This window comes from Sinocyclocheilus rhinocerous, unplaced genomic scaffold (assembly GCF_001515625.1).
Source record: "Sinocyclocheilus rhinocerous isolate Xijiao unplaced genomic scaffold, SAMN03320098_v1.1 scaffold1285, whole genome shotgun sequence".
Classification (NCBI taxonomy): Eukaryota; Metazoa; Chordata; class Actinopteri; order Cypriniformes; family Cyprinidae; genus Sinocyclocheilus; species Sinocyclocheilus rhinocerous.
The window spans coordinates 839,091-861,300 of NW_015645559.1; the positions used below are offsets into that span (position 1 = coordinate 839,091).

At 36.8% G+C, this 22,210-nt stretch overlaps 2 protein-coding genes across 3 annotated transcripts in view; one reads left to right on the top strand and one right to left on the bottom strand.

The window, feature by feature from the left end:
• Positions 1–22,210, top strand: part of tmeff2b (transmembrane protein with EGF-like and two follistatin-like domains 2b) — a 77,395-nt gene that overhangs the window by 15,222 nt on the left and 39,963 nt on the right. The window contains exons 2-3 of one of the 2 annotated variants that reach the window (XM_016510465.1): positions 346–455; positions 10,034–10,184. In XM_016510465.1, the coding sequence (XP_016365951.1) occupies positions 346–455; positions 10,034–10,184 (261 nt within the window). The remainder of the gene's footprint in view (positions 1–345; positions 456–10,033; positions 10,185–22,210) is intronic. The other variant, XM_016510466.1, reaches the window with a different exon arrangement.
• Positions 20,199–21,414, bottom strand: LOC107706677 (SRSF protein kinase 2-like). The gene is made up of 4 exons (XM_016510467.1): positions 21,194–21,414; positions 20,601–20,647; positions 20,487–20,516; positions 20,199–20,398 (listed from the first exon to the last, which is right to left on the bottom strand). Exons 1-4 carry the CDS (start codon positions 21,207–21,209, stop codon positions 20,240–20,242), a joined length of 252 nt encoding a protein of 83 aa, XP_016365953.1. The 5' UTR covers positions 21,210–21,414; the 3' UTR covers positions 20,199–20,239.

Below are 22,210 nucleotides of genomic sequence, written 5' to 3' on the forward strand. Positions count from 1 at the left end.
GTTTTTTATTTTAATATATTTTCAAATGTTATTTATTCCTGTGATGGCAAATTTTCGGCAGCCATTAGTCCAGTCTTCAGTGTGACATGATCCTTTAGAAATCATTATTATCATAGCTATCATATATATATATATATATATACTGTATATATAATTCTGTGATTAATAGAACATTCAAAAGAAGACCATTTATTTGAGAGAGAAACAATTATAATTCATCATTATTTCGATATTAATTAAACAAAAAAATCTTCTTGACCTCAGAACTACTTTTTATATTGTGGAATGTTTTGTGCGATATCTGTTTGTAATCTATAACCTATATTTGTGTTTGTTTCATGACAGGGTTTGAGGAGCAGGACACTGATCTTTTTCTGTGCGACACCAACACATGCAAGTTTGACGGCGAGTGTCTGCGAATCGGGGACACGGTGACGTGCATCTGTGATTTTAAGGTAGGAATCAGAGCTCCACACACATTCGCAAGCTTTATTAGCACCACATGTTGAATGTGTGGCCTTGTTAAAGGCATTACCACACGTGGAGTAAACAAACTGTCACAAATTAAAATACACCTCCACATGCCTTCTCACAGAAAACACATACACATTCTCTCGCTCGGTCAGAGTGCTCTGCTTCGCTCAGACATCATGCATCTGTGTCTTGTTGCAGGCCAAGCTGCATCACTCAGGTAAATAGCATTATCTGTCTGCTTGCGCAGCATGCGGGGGGGGGAATTTCCTTTGATGCATCTGCTCGATCGCCCAGCCTCGCTCGGCACAAAGATGCCTTGTGCACTTAAGAAGGGTCACGCTGCTTTCATTTCTGCCCTTAATACAATTGAGCGGCACTAACGCTAGTCTGGGGCCATGTGAGTGCCTCTAGCTGTGGTGGGGAGGGTTATTGGTTAAGTATCATGCGCAGCGAGAGATGGTACCCGGGCATGTGTGGGGATGCCCTACTCCTGCGGTTGGACGCTGCTGCCCTGCCCTTCCTCCAGACTCCCAAACAGAGAGTGGAATGGGAGAAGTGTGTGTAAGAGAGAGATGAATGGATGTGATTCGCACAAGTTCACTTACTGACACGCTATTGATTCAACCCTCATACTCAGAGAGAGAGAGCGAAGGACCGAAATGGAAGGCGGTCAGTCTCTTTCTGGACCGCTAGGAACACCAAATGGAATTGCAATCTGTTTGTTTCAGTGACCTGACTGGGCAAAGCATAAAAAACACTTGCACATTTATCTAGTATGTGTTTGGGAGCGGGACATTGGAGGGTGATAGGGAGAGTTTAAAACAAATGATTGAACTGTTTCTTAATGTGACATGGCACCTTATGAATAGAACACTCATGGCGTGAGATGCTTAAAAATCTATCTGACATGTGTAGGTTTAGATCAACAATAAGCATAATAAGCAAATCACAGACAAAAATTCAGTTACATACTGTATCTTGTGTGAACACTTAGCTCTTAAAATATATTGTATCATAATTTTGGGGTCTTTTGAAACCAAGGCTGCATTTAATTGTTCAAAAATGTTTTAAAATGCGATTTATTTTTCTGTGATGCAAAACGAAATTTTCAGCAGCCATCACTCTGCACAGTTTTCAATGTCACATAATCCTTCAGAAATCATTCTAATATGCTGATTTGGTGCTTAATAACCATTTCTTATTATTATAAATGCTGAAAATAGTGTACTGCTTAATCTTGTGGAACCCATATTAGAATTACAAGTAACCATACGGCATTTATTTGAAATACAAAAATGTCTTTAAAGTAATGTTTGGTTCATTTAATGCATCCTTGCTGAATAAAAGCATGGATTTCTTTGAAAAAAAAAAAAAGTCACCAACTTTTGAACGGTAGTGTATATGTGAATTTGAAATACCTACCTTTGTCCTGTGTATAGTGGCTGTCAGTGTATTTCCATCTGCATACAAGTCAAGCCAAATGCTTTTTCTCTCTTTAATTTATCCTTGCACTCCAGCCATCTGTCTTGCAGTGTGTGATCAAATGGCTATGTGCAAGTGCTAAAGCACTATATAATATTTATATTATATACTTTGAGTCTGTCATGTTCCAATTTAGAAATGAAACACACTGGAAAACATACACCGACACACTTTAAATTACACATCTGTGCATGTTACTGTCTTAGAATAATGGATATGAGACAGGAACCAGTACAAGAATAGAATTCATGCACAAAAGCTCAAATCAGTAATGGCAGGAATGGAAATTAACATTGAATGATGTCCAAATTCCTGTTAAATGCATTGTTGTCGAAGAACAAGTGTTTTTCTTTTCTGAAATGGGATATTTTGAAATAAGAATGTACTAGAAAACTTTGAAAATAAGCTGCAAAAATATCTAATTTAACATTTCGACAACTTCATCATCATGGATCTTGGTTTCTAATTTCTGATCCTGGAGAGCCACTAGATCAGCGAAAGAAAATGAGTATTTATTGTGTGTGTGTGTGTGTGTGTGTGTGTGTGTTTGTGTGTGTGTGCGTATAAGTGTGAGCATCAGTGATGCTGAGACACACTGACCCTTCACCTGCTTGTATATATGGTCACTTGGGGCCTGACTGCCACAGTACAAACAACACAAACATACATTTTCACACATGAATGGCTGGAAAGTTTTAGTGTTTGATATTCTCTTCCCCTCTCTCTGTACTTCAAGCGTACTCTACAACACACACACAACACAACAGATGGAGGCCATCACCTTGGCAGTGTCCTAATGAAGCGATATGAAGGACTGAATGCTTTAGCGCAATAATGCTAGCGATAGCTTCCATTAGGAGCCACTAACACAGTAACATAAGCTCCACACACACACACACACACACACACACACACACACACAGCAACATGTTAACCAACTTCTGCCCAGCCCCTTTCGTTCCTCTCTCTCTTTCTCTTCTTTTCCATCACCCCTTTTTAGCTGTGTCTAGGAGTTCTGATTAATTTAAGCATTCTCTTATGATTTTTTCCCCAACATATCTCACTATATAGTCTCAGATATACCTCAAATGAGATTTGGCAGGTATATGTGTGTATTTCCTACTTAATGGGGACCAAATGTCCCCACAAGGATAGCAATACCAGTAAATTTTGACCTTGTGGGGACATTTTTGGTACCCATGAGAAAAACAGCTTATAAATCATACAGAAGGATAGTTTTTGCATAAAGTTTTGTGTGAGGGGTAGGTTTAGGGGATAGAAAATACAGTTTGTACAGTATAAAAGCCATTACGCAGTGATGGGCAGTAGCGTCGCTACAAGTAGTGACGCTAGTAGTTTAACTACATTTCTCAGTAGCGTGGTGGTAGCGTCGCTGTTTTCTTAAAGGCAGAGTAAGCGATTTCTGGTAGCCAATGTTGATATTTGAAATCACCAAAACAAACACGCCCCTACCCCAAAAGGGTCTTGCCCCTATTTTGATAGCAAATAGCTTTTCAGTAGCGAAGCTCTTTTTTTTTAACAAGTAGCTCGGTAGCGTCAACAAAAGCTAACGTTACATTATCCAAAGCATTTCTGAAACTCAAGCTCAAATCGGAAATAAAACTGCTAAGGATCACTGATCCTGGACCAGTAAAAGTGACGCCACCGCCACTAAACCTCGTAACTCCATTGGCTCCTCAAACTGTCAGTCAAACCTAATTTGTCCTCCCCCTCTCCCGTGAATGAAGTGCGGCGCGCAGTTTGGAGCATTTCAGCTTGTTTGCAGTCTGAAGGTAAATAAAAGAACTGTTGATAGAATAAGTACAGCGTTTTCTTTACTCAAGAACAGAGGCGGACAGTAACTAAGTAAATTTACTTGAGTATTGTACTTAAGTACACTTTTTGAGTATCTGTACTTAATTGAGTATTATTTTTTCTGGAAACTTATGACTTTAACTTCTTTGTCCGCCTCTGCTCAAGAAACACTATATTTATAAAGGCTAATGTTTTTTTGTATTTGAGAAGCGGAGAAGAGTGTCTTGGCATTTGTTGTCAAGTCACAGTCAAATAGCTTGTGCGAAGTGCTGAATCTTTTATAATATGATACTTTAGCCAAATAACAAAAAAACTGAGCGCCCACATAGCAACAGAAAACTGTATAACCTGTAAGTTCATGAAAATGTAAATGCGATGCTCGTACTGCCTTTGAATGTGGCATTAATGACGGGAAAAAGCATTCGCTGGTCAAAAACTTCGTATTTGAACTTGATTTTGGTGAATATAATGACACATGCAACGATGCAAATAAACGTAGCCTATGTTATTTGTAGGCCTATACATCTACAGTATATGGTGACACTATACAGTAAGGTTTCATTAATGTTAGCTAATGTATTAACTAACATGAGCATACAATTTATTACAGTATTTATTCATCTTTGTTCATGCTAGTTAATGAAAATATAGTCGTTCATTTGTAGTTCATGTTAGTTCACAGTGCATTAGGCTAACTAATGTTAACAAACACAACTTTTGATTTTAATAATGCATTATTAGTAAATGTTGAAATTAACATTAATAAATGCTGCATAAGTATTGTTCATTCTTAGTTCATGTTAACTACACTAGTTAACTAATGTTAACTAATGAACCTTATTGTGAAGTGTTACCATTTACATTTTTAGACATTTACATTTAGACATTTAGCAGACGCTTTTATACAAAGCGACTTACAAATGAGGACAATGGAAGCAATCAAAATCAACAAAAGAGCAATGATATGCAAGTGCTATAACAAGTCTCAGTTAGCTTAATACAGTACACGTAGCAAGTTTTTTTTTTTACCATATAATAAATAAAAATAAAACAGATAGAATAGAAAAAGAATAGAGCAAGCTAGTGTTAGAGGCCTTTTATGCTGTTGTTAATTGTATAAATAAATTGTAAAAAAAAAATGTTTTCAAATAAATTGAATAAATAAAAAGAAAACAAAGATAGAATACAAAAAGATTAGAGAAGTTAGTAAATAAATAGAGTGCAAGTATAAAAGGGGCCTTTTTAAAAAATAAAGAATAGAATTAGAATAGAGAGTGCTAGAGGGTCAAATAAAGATGGAAGAGATATGTTTTTAGCCGATTCTTGAAGATGGCTAAGGACTCAGCTGCTCGGAGTGAGTTGGGCAGGTCATTCCACCAGGAGGGAACATTTAATTTAAAAGTCAGTGAAAGTGATTTTGTGCCTTTTTGGAATGGCACAATAAAGTGACGTTCATTTCCAGAACGCAAGCTTCTAGAGGTCACATAAAACATACATTTATATAAATGTATCTGTATACAATAAAGCCACAATACCAACTACCAATAGGAGGTTTCCGGCTGACAGCAAAAATGTATTTTGCCTATGTCACAATATGAGGTAAATCCAGCCCTGTACATGATACTGGTTTTTGTTGCCAAACTGGTTTGGAACAGTTGTTGAATAAACAACTAAACTGAACTATTATGCCTTTCTATCTGCTTGACTGAGAGTTTTATTGATCACTGCGAGAGCATTGACTTATGATGTTGGTTCAATATAAAAATGACATTTTTAAAAAATAGCTTAGATGTAGTAAACTACTTTTGCCATGTTGCTGTAGCTTAGCTTGCTACATTTCACAGGGCTGTAGCTTTAGTGTAGTGAAGCTTAATTTAACTAGTAACTGGTAGCTTAGCTCACTACATTTTCCAAGTAGCTTGCCCAACACTGCCATTACGTATATGAAATGTCCCCATAAATCATGGAAATCCAATGTGTGTACCTGTTTTTCTATTCTGGTGGGGACTTAAACCTGAATACACACAGACTCATGGGGACTCGAATGTATGAGACTTGCAGTATATCAGAATCAGTTTTCATGCAGTATCATTCTAATGGTTCAGGTCATGTTTTGTGCTCTTTTATTATACAGTGACCCCTTTAGGTAATCAAAGAAACTGCATTTTATTTAACGTTATTTATGTTCTCAACAGACGATGACACAGATGAGTGAACATCCTGTATGCCAGTTATGTTTAGACACTTTTTTTTGACAGAACACTGTGATACACTAAAATCTGTTGAGCACAAAAGAAACATCTTAGAAGAATGTCTGAGCTGCTGGGCTGCCAAGCTCTAAAAGGAACAAAAAAGCACCAAAAAAAAAAAATCATCATATTCCAACTAGTTGAGACACCGCAGCATATTAACTATCAAAAAAAAAAAACTATACTAAATAGTCAGGTGCATTCAATCTCATTGATTGGCACAAAGTTTTTTAACTCTAGCACAAAATGACATCAGATGTGTTTTTACTTTATGATTTTTATTTCATTTATGCTGTATATTAAATCATTATTTCTCGTAATGTACAATTAGCTGTACAATACTACTGTATTTTGTACATGCAACTTATTGTTTTATTGTAAATTTTAAAAAAATTATCCTTTTGTTTTTTTCAATAAATTTCAATTACAGACACACCATATAGCATTCTAGAATGTCTAGAATTGATGTGCAGGTGTGCAAGTGTAAATATATCATCTGTTTAATGTTGCTCATTCAGTCATAATGTCTTACTGTTGAGTCTTTTGTTTTTAAGTGTTCCATAATGTCAAGCTGTTTTGACACTGATGCCAAGCTTATCATTCATTAGTTATTAATAATCTTATTATCTGATTTGCATTCATAAAATTAAATCTAATGAGTTGGATCTCATTTGATTAAAAAAGAAAAAAAGAAATCAAATGAGATAATGTCCCTTTCATTTTTAAATCATTCAAGACACTACATAATACATTTAAATACACATATAGCGTATTTAGGGGTTGAATTTCCAGAAAAACTTAAAACTAAATTGTGATTTAAACTATTACAATTCACTTTCTATCCTCATACACACACACACACAGTCACTCTCTCTCTCACTCACTCACTCACTCACTCACTCACTCACTCACTCACACACACACACGCACGCACACACACACGCACACACACACACACACAGCAACTGGCAATACTTCAATTGTACTTCTGGAAATGATTTTGCATTCAAATAAAAAGTTTTAGACCAAATTACTCTCCAAAACTCCTATTTTTATTATTTTAATATTTAATAAAAAAATAAAATAAAATGTTTATAGTGTAACTAGATTTTCTCTCATTTAACTTAGCTAATTCTTCGGTTAACATTATTAATGCATTAACTAATATGACTAATAAGAAGGTTAATAAACTTACAATTGTTCATTGTTTGTTCGTGTTGGTTCAGAATACATGAGATAATGTTAGCAGCACAATTTGACATTTGATTTGAATAAATATGACATATTCTAAATGTTCATTGCTGGTTCATGTTAACTAATATTAACAAATGAACCCTTATTGGAATGTGCTACTGCTTTGCCCAACTCTGCTGTTCCTGTAGTAATTACTACAGTTTTGGATCTTTATACAGTACTATATATGATACATACAACAATGAGACTGGCTGGTAAAAGATGCTTGGTTGTGGCTGCGCTCTGGGTGCGAGGACACAGTGAGGGATGCAGTTCTGCAGAGCAGGAAAAAACGATATGAGAGATAGATGAGAGCAGTTACAGTAAATGGAAGAACAGGAAGAAAGAATTTCTCTTAATGACATGTTTTAATATCCTCGTCAAAAAGCGGCTGCTGGTTGAAGATGTATGAGGAAACAGCAGTTATATCATCTTTCCTTCCTCTCCATTCATCCTTCACTGGCTATAGTATCCATTTTCTTATTTCAGCCTTTCAATTCTTTACAGCTCTCTACTCAGTGTTTCATTAATTTCTCCATTCTGTCAATTGCTCATCACATGTTGGACCTCTCTCTTACTCTCTCTCTTTTTCCGCTAATATAGATAATAAATGTTTGAGTCTCAGCTTCAAAGCGATGATGTGTTTTCTTTTAGAAAATCCATATATTTGCCTGATTGACTTGCCTGTGTGTGTGTGTTCACGTTAAGTGCAGTGATTAAACCAATTGCTACATACCCACACACACATACACACACCTATTGATATCATGTAGTATCTGCCTCCAACTGCAAATCTTTCCTCTTTCTAAATATTTTGTTAATTTGTACTGTTTTTACTTCGTTGCCTCACGCATCTGTATCAAATTATACAACTGAGATTTAGGTATATGGATCTTTGCATTGCAAATCATGTAATTCAACAGCAATAATTCAAGCAGTTTCATAAATAAATGTATATTGTGGGGGTCCAAAAGTCAGAGGCCAAACACACCCTTAAACACAAACCGGCCTGAATATGTTTGACTGACTTTACTAGATTTACAAAGAGATTTCCCCATTCTGACATCCAAAAAAATTAACTTGAAATAATATGAAATCATCTTTAAGTGAGCCGTTTTTAGTGAGCACTTAATTTACTAAAGGATTTGACTACAAGAATAGTTGTAAATAAAAGCTACACAAAATATGCTTTTTACTGTATTATAGTAGTTTTTGTATTATTTTTTAAATCAATACCAATAAATAAATAAATAAATAAAATACAAAGCTTGATGGAACTTTGTCAACTCATGCTCACTGGAAAATTTTTTTTGCAAAATTATATTACATTGATTCTTTCACGAACCTCTTAAAGTGAATTGTGCAATGAGTGCCACAAAATTGTGGTCAGTTTTATCCGAAACACATAAACATGAATCTAATTGAATGTATCAAGGCAGTTTCGAATGAAATGTTGCTTAAAGGTTAATGCTCTGTTGCCTTTAAAAAATAATGTACCGCCCTACATTAGCCTAACTGATAGTATTAACAAAAGCAAACGTGAGATAAAAACACATTTGCTGAAGCATCCATGCCATTTTAGTTTGCTTCTACAAATCTTTGAGCTCTTTTGTCGCTACTCGTGTTTCAGAGGACTCATACTCGCCTGTGCACTGCTGTACCAGGTGGACTACAGAGCAAGTTTACTTTCTCAGAAATACCATACATATGGAGAAGGGTTGTATGATGAAAACCTCAAAATGTATTAGTTTACAAATAATTCACTATGGTAAAATTGTTTTGAGGTCATAACATAGTATGAAAATGCATAAGAAATAAGTCTTTATTAATCAATAATCTGCCCCGTAATCATAATTTGTGTGAAAAGGAATAAAAGCTGTTTTTTACTGCCACTAGTGTCCAGTCAAGCTGGAAATTGAATATGCTGCATAGTTGTGATTTTGGGGTTTAGCACAAAACAAAGCAAAACAAATGTTGATAAGATAAATGCTTTTACATATGCACTTAACTGGTGTAAACATGAAACTGAACACGAATTTACATTCATGAATTAACAAAAGATAAGATTTCCTTTGCCTCAACAAAAGTCCAACCTGCGTCACTGCAAAATACATATCAGTGGACATTTCAGACAGATTCACTGTGTTCTGATTCATTAAATCACCTTCTCCGATATTTATGGCTGGCTGCCTGTGATTTATAAATCACACTAGAGATTTCAAACTTTCAAAGAGTCACCCTCCCTCCTGTGTCTCTGTTTTGTCCTTCTCACTTTCGCTCTATTTTTCCCTCAGGCCGTTAGTCAGCAGTTCTGTGTTTGGTGTGCGTGTGTGTTTCCACTGATTTTACAGTGTGTTTGCTGTGTGTCAGTTGTGTGTGCGTGTGTGTATTCAGATAGATGGATGACCTCTTGTTTAATGGCTGATGTAAATAACCTCTATCTGCTTCTGTGTGGTTGATATACGAGTGAAACCGGTTCACCTTCTGCGTTCTTGCCTCTGGGTGACCTGTTTCCTCCAGACACCACACCACAGCTGGCCATAATGACACCAGTGGTCTTCTGTGTGTGTGTGTGTGTGTGTGTGTGCGTAGGGTCACGGTCAGGTGTAATAGCATCCATTCTTTCACTCTTCACTACCTGCATGCAGGTACACCCAAACAGGTGTCTTGTGTTTCAGAATGCAGATGTAATTAAAGTTTGTCCTCATCTGATCCGACCATTAAACATTTACTACAGAAACATGCATCTGTGACACCTGTGCCTCTTTTTCTCTTTACAGTGCAGCAGTGACTATGCTCCAGTGTGCGGATCTAACGGCGAGAGCTATGAGAACCATTGTCTCCTGCGCAAAGACGCCTGTAAATTGCAAACAGAGGTGCTGGTGGTGTCAGAGGGCGCCTGTCCTGTCGGTACGTCCCTGTGTCGTAGAGGTGACTGCCCTTCCTGTATGTGTGTGTTAAACTGAACTTATAAAAATAATTAACACTTTACAATAAGGTTCTGTTTGTTAATGCATCACGTATCATGAACTAACAATGAACAATAATTTAGTAGCATTTATTAATCAAAGTTCAATCTCAAATCTCTGTTTAACACTGGGTCAGTATTGCACAAAACAGAATAGTTTGTCTTGTATTTCAGTATAGATAATATCTATACAATATTTAAACAACCGTATTGTTTTTTTTTACCACATTGCTTTATAACATTGTTTTTTTTTCTTGTTTAAAAGCATGAATCTAACTGCTTAAACTATATGTGGAAAATAAAGAATAAATTGTAAGAAAAATGAACTTAATTTGAGATACTCTCTGAAAACGTGTTTATGGTAGTGTTGATTTTCAAATAAATTGATCTTGTTTTAAATATGTTTAGATAGCTTGACTGAACAACAAATTGATTATGATTTTGTTTCTTTTCTAATGATTTGCTAATACTTCAATCAGTGCTGGGTAAATGCATTACAAGTAACACAAATTTTGTAATCAGATTACTTTTTTAAGTAACTAGTAAAGTAACGTGTTACTTTTAAATTTACAACAAAATATCTGAGTGTTGGCGCCGATAACCTAGTGGGCAAGTGCGCCAACATATAACGCCTTTGCGTTATGGGTGTCCTGAGTTTATATACAGTATATATATATATATATACTGTATATATATATATATATATATATGCAAGTTACTTTGTTTTCCCATTTATTCAATGACTTGTCACCGGGTTGAGAGAAATTGGGCTGAGGCTTATTAATTTCACTTTTGGTGTGAAAGGGACTTTACAGTTGCCAAATAAAAAATGTTGTTATCAAAAACAAATAAGCAAGCCCAGGTGATGAAAAGTAATGCAAAAGTAATGCATTGATTTCAATAAATATTAACCAAGTAATGCAATTAGTTACTTTTTTTATAGAGTAACTTCATATTGTAATGCATTACTTTTAAAAGTAACTTTCCCCAACACTGCCTAGGATAAGGTATAATGTGTTAACAATTGTTGAAGAACAATATTTTAAAAGAATATGTTAATCTAGGTTTAAGTTCATTCATAAAAATATTAAGATTTTGGTTATTTATCTAATGATTTTTATAACATTACAATAAGGTACAATTTGTTAATATTAAAGCATTGACATTTTTTTTTTTACAAAATTCATTAATCTATGAATAAGTAAAAAATATATTTTTGTACCACATAGCTATTTTGAAATGTTAAAAATGTATGTGTATGTCAAAGAAAGAAAGAATGAAAAGGTTAGAATCAGAATCACACATAGACGTTAGAACTTTGCCAATAAGCGGCAAAAAAATTCAAAGATAAATTAAACTGCAAACTCCCATTAGCAGGGAGCAGTGATATGTCCACATGCTCTCGACGCTCAGAGGCGAAACATTCCACAGTGAAACATCCAGCGGGGTTCAGTCTAAATGTGCTGACTTGTAGCCACACCGCGGAGGAAATAACAGTGATTATGAGCTAAAGTAACGATCATTCACTAACGCCTAATGACTCTGAGAGTGACGAATGCACCTGGTGTCGGGTGAAATACAAAATGACACAGTTGGTACAGAATGTTAATGGAGATAATGACACTTCTTGAACTGGGATATATAATAATCTTACAAAAAAAAAAAATCAGTGAAACGTAGTGTTTAGAGATTGCTATGTCAATTATATTTCATTTAAGTATCAACTTTGTCTCATAGATTAATGCTAAAATTCTTATATTGTACATTACACATTGTTAATGTACAGAACAGAGTTAATATAATGTAGTACTAAAATGAATGTGAATTGTTTAGATAAACTGGTCTTCAAAGACAAATGTTTGAGATCATATTAAGCTCTTTGGGTTTTGATTGTGCCATTTTGTCAAATCTGAGCACTAGGGCTGAACGATTTTGTTAAATAATCTAATTGCGATTTTTTTTCAAGTCGAACACACCTCTTTACTCTCGCGTGTCACGTGACCGAGTGTAATCGCAGCCTCTGCGATTGAAAAATCGCGTTTTTTCATATCGCGATATTATCGCAAATGCAATTAATCGTTCAGCCCTACTGAGCACAGTTTGTGACAGTTGAGATCATAGAAAATTATATTTCTGTGATATACAGTAGAAACACATTGTGAAAGCTCAATGCTCTCCTGCTTTTGCAGTTACAATGTGTGTGGTGTGAAACAGTCTTAGGAATTTGAAGGGCACCTATTATGCCCATTTTTACAAGATGTAATATTGGTCTTGGGTGTCTCTAGAATGTGTCTGTGAAGCTTCAGGCCAAAATACCCAACAGATCATTTATTATAACAGTTGGAATATGTCGTGTTTGGGGTGTGTCTAAAAAAGAGCTGTTTTGGAGTGTATCGCTTTAAATGCAAATGAGCTGCATATTCCCGCCCTGTCTCCAGAAGAGGGCGTCGCGTATACGTCTCTCTGCATTGCATATCTACAGCAATAAACAGCTGGTAGAAGTAACATAACTGAGAGCGAGAGAACCGATGTTTAGCCGTACATATGGGAAGCCAATTCACTGAAAGTGGGACGAAACAGCGCGATGTTACAGAGCTCGTGCCGCACAGACCTGTCATCGGTGCGGATCAATTGATCGAGCCGCGGGACCACGCTACTGAACGAATCTCGCGCTACGAACTGCGCAAACTAATCTCACAAGTGCGGCGCTGATCAGTTAAAAAATAATTAATAGTCTTACATCCAAACACAGAACACGGGGATTGCTTGCGAGACATTGTTGACGTTACAGCTGCTCGAGCGCGGAGAAAATGGAGGACAGCGTACAACCGCTGAGGGCGGAAACTATAGCAATGCAGAGCTGTCAATCGACCCCCGTGGCCCCGCCCTATACAATGTGATGTCACAATGTATGAGAATCAAAATGGCAGGCCTAGTGAGACTGACTTGGTTTAAAGGGGATTCAAAAAGGAGGAGTGGGTGAATTTTTATCATTGTAGGGTGGTTGTGTTCACACACTGCCAACACACATTTATGTCCAAACACCATGTAAAAGTGGATCTTGCATAATAGGTACCCTTTAAATGAAAGCTCAGTTTATTAATGAAAAACATGAAATGTAGATTTTAAAAATGTTTTTACTTTTGCAAAGACATTTTGTGCCGGTTACAGTTTGTTTTGCTTAGGAAGACAGTTTAGATGCAAGTTTGATTGACGTTCTGACAGTGTGATGGAAGCCAATTCCAGCCTATCTCACCTGCTGGTACAATATTAGAGAGAAAGAGAAACAGAGCACAGCGCTGACAGCAGTCACCGGTGAAGGTACTGATACTCTAATGTTCGCTGAAATTGAATCTTTAAATAACATTTAATACCAGAAACGATTCTTGTTTGTTTTCCCTCCTTCCTCCATTGTTTTTCTCTCTCATTTCAGTCTCTTTCTTTCACCTTTTCTTCATTGTCTGATCAATAATCTGAGGTGTAGAGACACCGCTTTAGGAAGACTATTCAGAAAAGCTCAGTGGAATTGCGATCAGGCTTGTGTACTGCTATAATGGCAAATGACTTTGTTCCACCTCTTTCTGTTTTTCTCACACAAATGCACAAAGACACAATTCTACTCATTAGAGGTGACTTCCTGTGAGGACACACACACACAAAGTATTTTGGTCCAGTTTCTATGTCCTCTTTTTGTCCTCTGTCTCTAGATTAGCCCACTTTTTGACATATTTTATTAAATGAGGAAGAAGTCTAATTCAATCCAGAACAAAGATAAATATATAATAATAAATATCTAAATATGTGTAATGAGGCTTACATTCAGATGTAGTTGTAGGTTATAGAAAATATATACATTTTAATATAAAAATAAATTAGCTTAGTGTGTGTGTGTGTGTGTGTGTGTGTGAGTGCTGTATATTTCCCTTAAATTGTAGAAACGTTTTTTTTTTTTTGCAATACCTTGGGTAATGTGGTAATGTAACAATTGAGAATATAAAGTAAGATCGTTTACTTTCCTGCCATGCTGTAGGGCCCAAAAAAATGTTATCGTTTTGTGTCTCGCAATTTTTAAGAACATTAAATAATAACGCAGAATGTTGGACACATTTAAATGCTACAATTAAACATTTTCAACAATGAACTGAAGCAATTTCGAACAAGCCACAATTCCCATTTTAAATGGGGGACATTAGATGTGTTTACAACAAACTACTTTTCAGGGAAGGTAACTTTTATGTTCATTAATAGTTTTACAAGCATATCTAGCAAAAACAGTGCAATGTGAAAAGTAGAGTCCCCACCATGGTAGAAAAACAGCCATCTGTGTTTGTCTGTGTGTGATGCAGAGATGTGGGGTTGTTCAGAGGCAAAGGCAGTAATCAGTGTCAAGTAAAGTGGGCTACATTTCCTCACAGACCACAAATCATTGTGTGTGCTATATGGGGGTACACAAATCTGAGTGTGTGTTTGGAGACAGAATAAACACAGGTCACACTGCTCTCAAATTGATCACCCATTGCTTGTAAAGAAGAGAAAGATAGGGGGATGTAGTTATAAATCAGACCCTCTGTGTATATGTGTGTGTGTGCTGGGGAAGGGGCGACGCTGCAGGAAGATGGAATCGGAAAAGTCATCATTAGGATAATCCATCAGAACATCTAGACGCTCCCCACAGAGCAGTTTGAGAGAGAGAGAGACAGTCTGATGTAATACCAGAAGGACAGACCCAGACTAATAATTTGGCTAATTATGGAAGATCATGACTGCAGCGGGGATTGGGCTGATCAGCAAAGGGAACAAGGAATGATCTGGAGAATGAAAACATGGATTGAAGATGAAGAAATGAGATGCTGAATACATGCAGCCCCTGTCTCTCTCTCTCTTTCTATTTCAGACAGCAGAAGTGTCACAGGTTCAGAGTAATGTGAACCTGTAACTGAGTCCCTCATTAAAACCACAGCCTCATGAATATGAACGACCTCAGCCTCATCTGCATATCTCAGACTATTTGTGTTACCTGTGACCCAGCAGGGGACACAGAGGTTTGGGAAAGAGAACATGAGAAAGTGAGAAAGGTTGAGGAAGAGGACACTGCAAAATAGCTTGCTTAATCTGTTCTTTTATTTTGTCTTGTTTTTAAAATTAATTTGCATGATTTAATCATGTATATTGGTTCCTCATGAATCGGCACAAACATAATTTGTTCACGTAACTGTAACATCATGCATTGAAGTTATTTTTATTTGACCCAATTAGGCAAAATAGTCTCAAAGAGATTTTATATGCTTCCGTGACAGGATTGATTTATTCAGGTTCATATGTTTTACGTCACATCACTGAATTACAACATTGTAATAGCTAGCTAACAAATTGTTGGCTCTTTTTTTCTTAACTGCACCCTTCACTACAATGGCCAGCCAGTCCCAACAAATCCCAACATAACTGAACTTTAAACACCATTATGTCTTTCCTTTTTATCATCCTTCTCAAATAGTAAATAGTACTTAATTTCAACATTTCAATGCCTCAATAAGTTCCATGCAACACATGCTGTATACTACAGTTTCAGTATGAAAATATTGTAACGTGCTTGATTGGCTCACATTCACTGTGCTTTATTTATTCTAGTAGATTGCACATCAAAGAGATCAAAGAGATTTACATGAATTGAAAGCCAAGAAATCAGGTTAAGAGAAACAATTTTGCTATGTAGTTCACAAATAATATGGCTAAGTAGGCCTATGATTGCTTTTCCATTTTTTCAGTACAGTAAATCAAGACTCATCAACCTTTTTACAATCTTCTTTTATCCAATTTAGTGAGCAAACTGTGGACTCAGTTTCCTGTTCTTAGCCGACAAAAGTGGCCCCCAGTGTGGTCTTCTGCTGCTGTAGCTCATCTGCTTCAGAGATTGACTTGTGCGTTCAGAGATGCTGTTCTGCATACCTCTGAGTTACTGTTGCTCTTCCATCAGCTTGAACCAGTCTGGCCATTCTCCTCTGAACTCTGGCATCAACTAGGCATTTGTGCCCATAAAACTACCTCTCACTAGATATTTCCTCTTTTGGGACCATTCTCTGTAACCTTAGAGATGGTTGTGTGTGAAAATCCCAGTAGAACAGTGGGTTTCTGAAATACTCAGACCAGCCATTCTGACACCAACAACCAACCATATAACATATAAAGGCTATGTTCACACTGCAAACATTAGTGCTCTTGTTTTCTCAGATCTGATTTTTTTATATGGCTGTTCACATTGTCATTTTTAAATGTGGCCAATATCAGATTCCAGTGGGAACAAATGATAGTCCTGAACTGACCCGCTTGCACAAAAGAACGATAACAAGACGGCATGAAGTGCGCTGTCATATGGAAGGAAACTTGGAGGCCACTTAAGCAGAGCCGGTGTTGTGCCGAATTCTGACCCCCACCAGATTATTACCCCCCTAGTATTGGTAGGTTTAGGGTTAGGTGTGGGGGAGGGGTTAGGTTTAGGGGTGGGGTTAGGATTAGGCAATCAGTTAGCGATTTCAACGAGGGGGGTAATAATTTGGCAGGGAGTCGAAAATGGCCACAACACTGCCGCTAACGCAGTACTGATGAGGGGGTGGTGGGTTCACACAGATAGTGTTTTGGTCGCGAGACAGGTCAGTGGAAGATTTTTGTTTGTTTGTTTTTGCTTTTTTTTTAAAGCGCAAGGTCTAGGGACATGATTTTAGAAGTTGAAATTCTTTGAACTTGAGCGCCGTGTTTTAGAATGATGTATTATGCGTGAGAAGCTGCTATAAAGACCTGAGATGAGAGCGCAGCATTCAAACACAAATTCAAAGACGTCCGTAGCGCATTTACTTTGAAATACAATGGAAAAGTACCGCAGTGGAATGAAAAATGCGTTCTGAGTGAATGACCCTACTAAAAGGTACTTAGCAAATACAGATGGCAGAGTATTGAATAAAACAAAATCTCATAGCCAACAAATTCTGACATCCAGGAAATAATATGTCTTAGGCAGCAGTTTTACCACAAATACAGACAAGTGATACCACCACAACAACCAGAAATACTTTATTGTGTCTGCTTTACAATGAAACACAAGCTTATTGCGACCGATTCCCTGACATAACACATTCATTGTTAACCATTTAACAGATGCATCATTTTAAGTTAGAACCACTTGAACAGCAACAAACAATAACAATACAAGGCAAGGCAAGTTTATTTATATAGCACATTTCATACACAATATTAATTCAAAGTGCTTTACATAAAAGAAAGTAAAATAATCATAAAAAAATAATCACAACACTAAAACAAGGAATTTAAATTTTTTGAAAATTATTTAAAAATTGATTTAAAATTAATTTAAAACAGTTAAAAATAGAAAATGATTATACATAAAATACAGCGCAATCAGTTCAGATGTTGCACAGTGCTCATTCAATAAATGCACAGCTAAATAGATGAGTTTTGAGTATAGATTTAAATGTGGCTAATGTTTTAGCACATCTGATCTCTTCTGGAAGCTGGTTCCAACTGCGGGCGGCATAATCGCTAAAAGCGGACTCCTCTTGTTTTGTGTGAACCCTTGGTATTTCTAACTGACTCGATCCTAATGATCTGAGTGGTCTGTTAGGTTTATATTCAGTGAACATATCTGCTATGTATTTAGGTCCTAGGCCATTGAGTGATTTATAAATGATTAAAAGTACTAACGGCCTGCTCGACCAAATGGTTGAGCACATTTTGAGTCACTATATTTTATTGAGAGGAGTACCTAACTTAACTCAAGCTGATTGAGCCATCTCTACCATCTGGTTGAGGTATGTTATGCCAAAAAAATCCACTAGATGCCACAGTGTCAATCAACAGCACTTGTCTCAACACTTCTTCTAACATGGATGTCAGAAACAAAGAAATCACTCCTGCCATGTGAACTGTTCTTGGTGAAATTTGGCAAGGTAAGCATATTTTTTTGACATATTACACTGTAAGAGCCCTAACTTTACAAAATGATGTTACTTGGTGCCATGAAAAAACTTTAGTATGTTTTTAATAATTGTTCAAAAACGTGCTCAACCAAACGGTCGATTTGTCACTTTATGGTAAACGTAGAAAAGCTAAGCTAATGTTTTCAGATCATCCATTTCTGCAGTCAGAATGGACTATTTGCTGAGAAATATAAACTTCTGATCATTCATAGCTATGAATATGACACAGCTATTGTTATATCTTCATGAATATACTGAGATCGTTTCTTAAGTATGTATTTTTTTGCCACTTTTGGATATTTTTTGAAGTAAATATAGTGAATTCATAGAATTAATGTGTGGAAATCATAATTATCAGAGGCAATTACTTCTTAAATGACAAATGCCGGTGTACTAACATTACTAAAATTGTAAGAGATTATTTATTTGTTTGTTGTTGTTGTTTTACAATTACTAGATGGATGTCAACCGTTTCTATTGTACAAGAATGCGCACTCTTCAGGCCCTTGTATCAGAAAACCCCCAAGACTCTGATGCTGATCTCGGTGATGTTGATGACCCAATAGAGCAGTGGTTCTCAAACCTGTCCTGGAGTACCTCCAGCCCTGCACATTTTGTGTCTCCCTCATCTATCACACCTGATTCAACTCATCAGCTCATTATTGGAGACTGCAAGACCTGAAGTGGGTGTGTCAGATAGAGGGAGACATACAAAATGTGCAGAGCTGGGGGTACTTCATGGAGAGGTTTGAGAACCACTGCAATAGAGGATCCGGATTATCACCCCGTCCGAGAAGAGGTAGCTGGTGACAGTTCTTTTGAGTCCCTGGATGAAGATGATGCTCCCTCAACAAGCACATCCTCTACAATGCTTCCATGTAAGAAAAGAAGAAAAGGAATACACACTCTAAAAACAGTTTCCTTGAAGGAGCCAGAGGATAGCTACACTACACAGCATTGCTGGTTTACAAAGAAATGTTAATTTATCTAAAAAAAGAAAGAAAAAAAATCCTATTGCACTACCACACTTGACGGCGTGTTTCTTGAATCATAAAAGCCTAAAATTCCATTATATTACTATCTTTTGCTTTTTTTTTTTTTTTTTCGTTTTTGAATGCAGAAAGAATGTAATGTCTTTGGTTTTGTTACTTTTAGTTATTTGTGTTATTTATTTTTGTTTATTGTTAAAAAACAAGAAAACATATAATTTCTTGTGTTAAAATGAAAACCTGAAATATTTCATGGCATACTTAAATAAAGAAGATTCAATATACAAAACTGTTTTATTTTGATTATGTTTTAAAATAAATTAGTATTATAGTTCAGATTTTCAGATTTTCATAGTATGTGAATAAATTCCGGTATTTTTACCATAAAGTGACATATCAACCATTTGGTAGAGGCCGATATTTGACCACTAAGGTCCAATGGACCTTAATTGCATCAGCATAGCTGTGATAGGCAATTTGGTTCTTTCTCATTATTTGACTTAATAGGAGCATATGCAGGCTAAACAAGAGCGGTGCAAGAATTGAGCCTTTTGGGACTCCGCATGTCATGGATGTCCACTTAGACTTATGCTCTCCTATACTCACATAATAACCTCTCCCTTCTAAGTATGACCTGTAGGGTTCCAGCACCTTCTGTGAATATCTGTGAGTCTCTTTGCACAACTGTAATTAATCTATCCAGCAAGTATATCACCAATAATAACATTAATATTTAATCATGTATAGGGACCTCCAAGAACTTCCTCATGGCACATTGTTCACATTTACAAAAAAAACAATAATAATAAATAAAAAATAAGAAGAAATCAGTTTAAATTGTCTCTGGTTTTCTTTTCAGAGAAATCTGTTTGTAGACCAGTAATAATGTTATATGATCAATAATAACGAGAGAAGGACACCATAATGATCTTTAAGTTTAAAAATATATATATTTATTAAAAATCTTCTTCATCATCGGCAAAATACTGCAGAGAGGGAGGAAAAAGAACATTACCAAAACAGTGGCAGCTACACTTGAGTTTAAGATGCTACATCTAATACTCCCATTACATCTTCTGGATCCTCCTGAGGAGGTAAAATGGGAAGAGGAGGAGGTGGAGGTGGATGAGGGGGGAAAAGAGGAGGAAGATTGGGGCCCTGCTGGACCCACTCGTCAGCGGAGGAGGTGTGCTCGCTGTCCTGCAGAACAACACAACTCAACAGATTGTCAAACTGCACATCATATAATAGTCGCAGTGTAAAGGCATATGCACAAAGCTCAACTTACTGTATGGCTTATGAGTTCAGTGGTCGCTGTCTAGAAATAAAGGCAATTTTAAAAAATAAATATAAAGTATTTTATTAGCCTTTTATTTTATGCAGCATTTTTTTTTGTACTTACATCACTGAACCCAGGGCTGTCCACGCCACTGTCCGGCGAATGCATCTCTGTGGATGTAATCATTTTAAAAATAGGGTTCTTATTTACAACTAACTACAGGTGTGAACATTTGAAAGCAAATTATGACCTAATGAATGCAAGTGAGAAAAAAATTATTCACTGGGGTGTAAAGTTTGTTTATTGTTGAATCATGTTAACATGTAAATGAAGAACTGCAGTAATGGATATCTGTTTGGCCTACAGACCCTCTGATGTACCAACACTACAAGAGATTCTTGGAAACTTTACAACTGGTTTAATTCAACATCCTATACGCTCCTCTCCAGCAGACAGCAAAGGTCTAAAAGTACCATTTTTAAAAATATGTTTCTCTCTCTCTCTCTCTCTTTCGTTCTTTAGTAATTAAAAATATTTAAAAACGCGTGCATTCATGTGCATCTTTAGTGCATTGGAATGAAAAGAAAGATATCATTAGTTGATGATTTGATTGACTAAGTAACAAATGAGGCAGCAACTGAATGTATCACAGTCCATGCAATTATAACTCCTACTGCTGTCAAACTGAAATTACATCAGTAAGAAATACTGTTTACCTGTCGTGTCATCCATGCGGTGTGGGCGTGACTTCACTTGGCTTCTCAGTCGCCCTCTCCTGGACAAAACTGTGAATAGCCATGTGTTAGAAACTGCAAAGGATTCCTACATTTTAGCAGAAAATAACACTCCAGGGGGAGCTCTTGAGCGGCTGACTTTATTCACAGACGTCTTTCAAGTCTAACTTCTAATGATACACACTCTCTCTCTCTCTCTCACACACACACACACACACATTCCTGTGCAGTCTCACACACACCTGTGCACACTCACACACACGCACTCACACACACAAACTGGCTGGAAGACTGTTTTTATACAGGCGTGTAATACCCTCTTGCTAAAAAGACAATTGATTTCACAGGTTATTTCATTTGGATGTATTTTTTCCCTTTACCGATGACTGACTTTCTTTGTCACTTTTTAGACTGTTGTACGGTCACATTGGATTTGAAAGCAACACCCTTTCCTCCATACATCCACGCTACCTGAAAGACCACAGCTTCCTGAATCCAACGATACCAGTTATGTGCAGATCGGACCTCCGCTTCACCAGATATGGCCAGGTAAGCCTTGGCCAATCAGATCGCATATGCTAATGAGGGTCAAATTAATGAGGGTGAAACTCGTTTTTATCTATATACCTAGTTGCAAATTAACCCCAGACTAGCCCCTAACCCTAACCTTAACTGAACCTTAACCCTACTAGCCCCTAAACCTGAACCTTAACCCTGACAGGCCCCAGCCCCAGACTAGCCCCTAAACCTGAACCTTAACCCTGACAGGCCCCAGCCCCAGACTAGCCCCTAAACCTGAACCTTAACCCTGCCAGCCCCCAGCCCCAGACTAGCCCCTAAACCTGAACCTTAACCCTGCCAGCCCTAGCCTCACTAACCACTAGCCTTAACCCCTGACACACCAACTTTAAGTTTTGCGTTAATGAAGATTTTGTGGGTCTGAGGCTAGCAGTTTTAATCAAATTCTCTATCTATCTATCTATCTATCTATCTATCTAT

What these genes read in the sequence shown, in the direction of transcription:
- LOC107706677 (XM_016510467.1), bottom strand. An exon ending in ACAGCCCTGGGTTCAGTGAT is followed by an intron (nt 20,517 to 20,600) that starts GTAAGTACAAAA and finishes CTTTATTTCTAG; the next exon opens with ACAGCGACCACTGAACTCAT. An exon ending in CTGAACTCATAAGCCATACA is followed by an intron (nt 20,399 to 20,486) that starts GTAAGTTGAGCT and finishes GTTGTTCTGCAG; the next exon opens with GACAGCGAGCACACCTCCTC.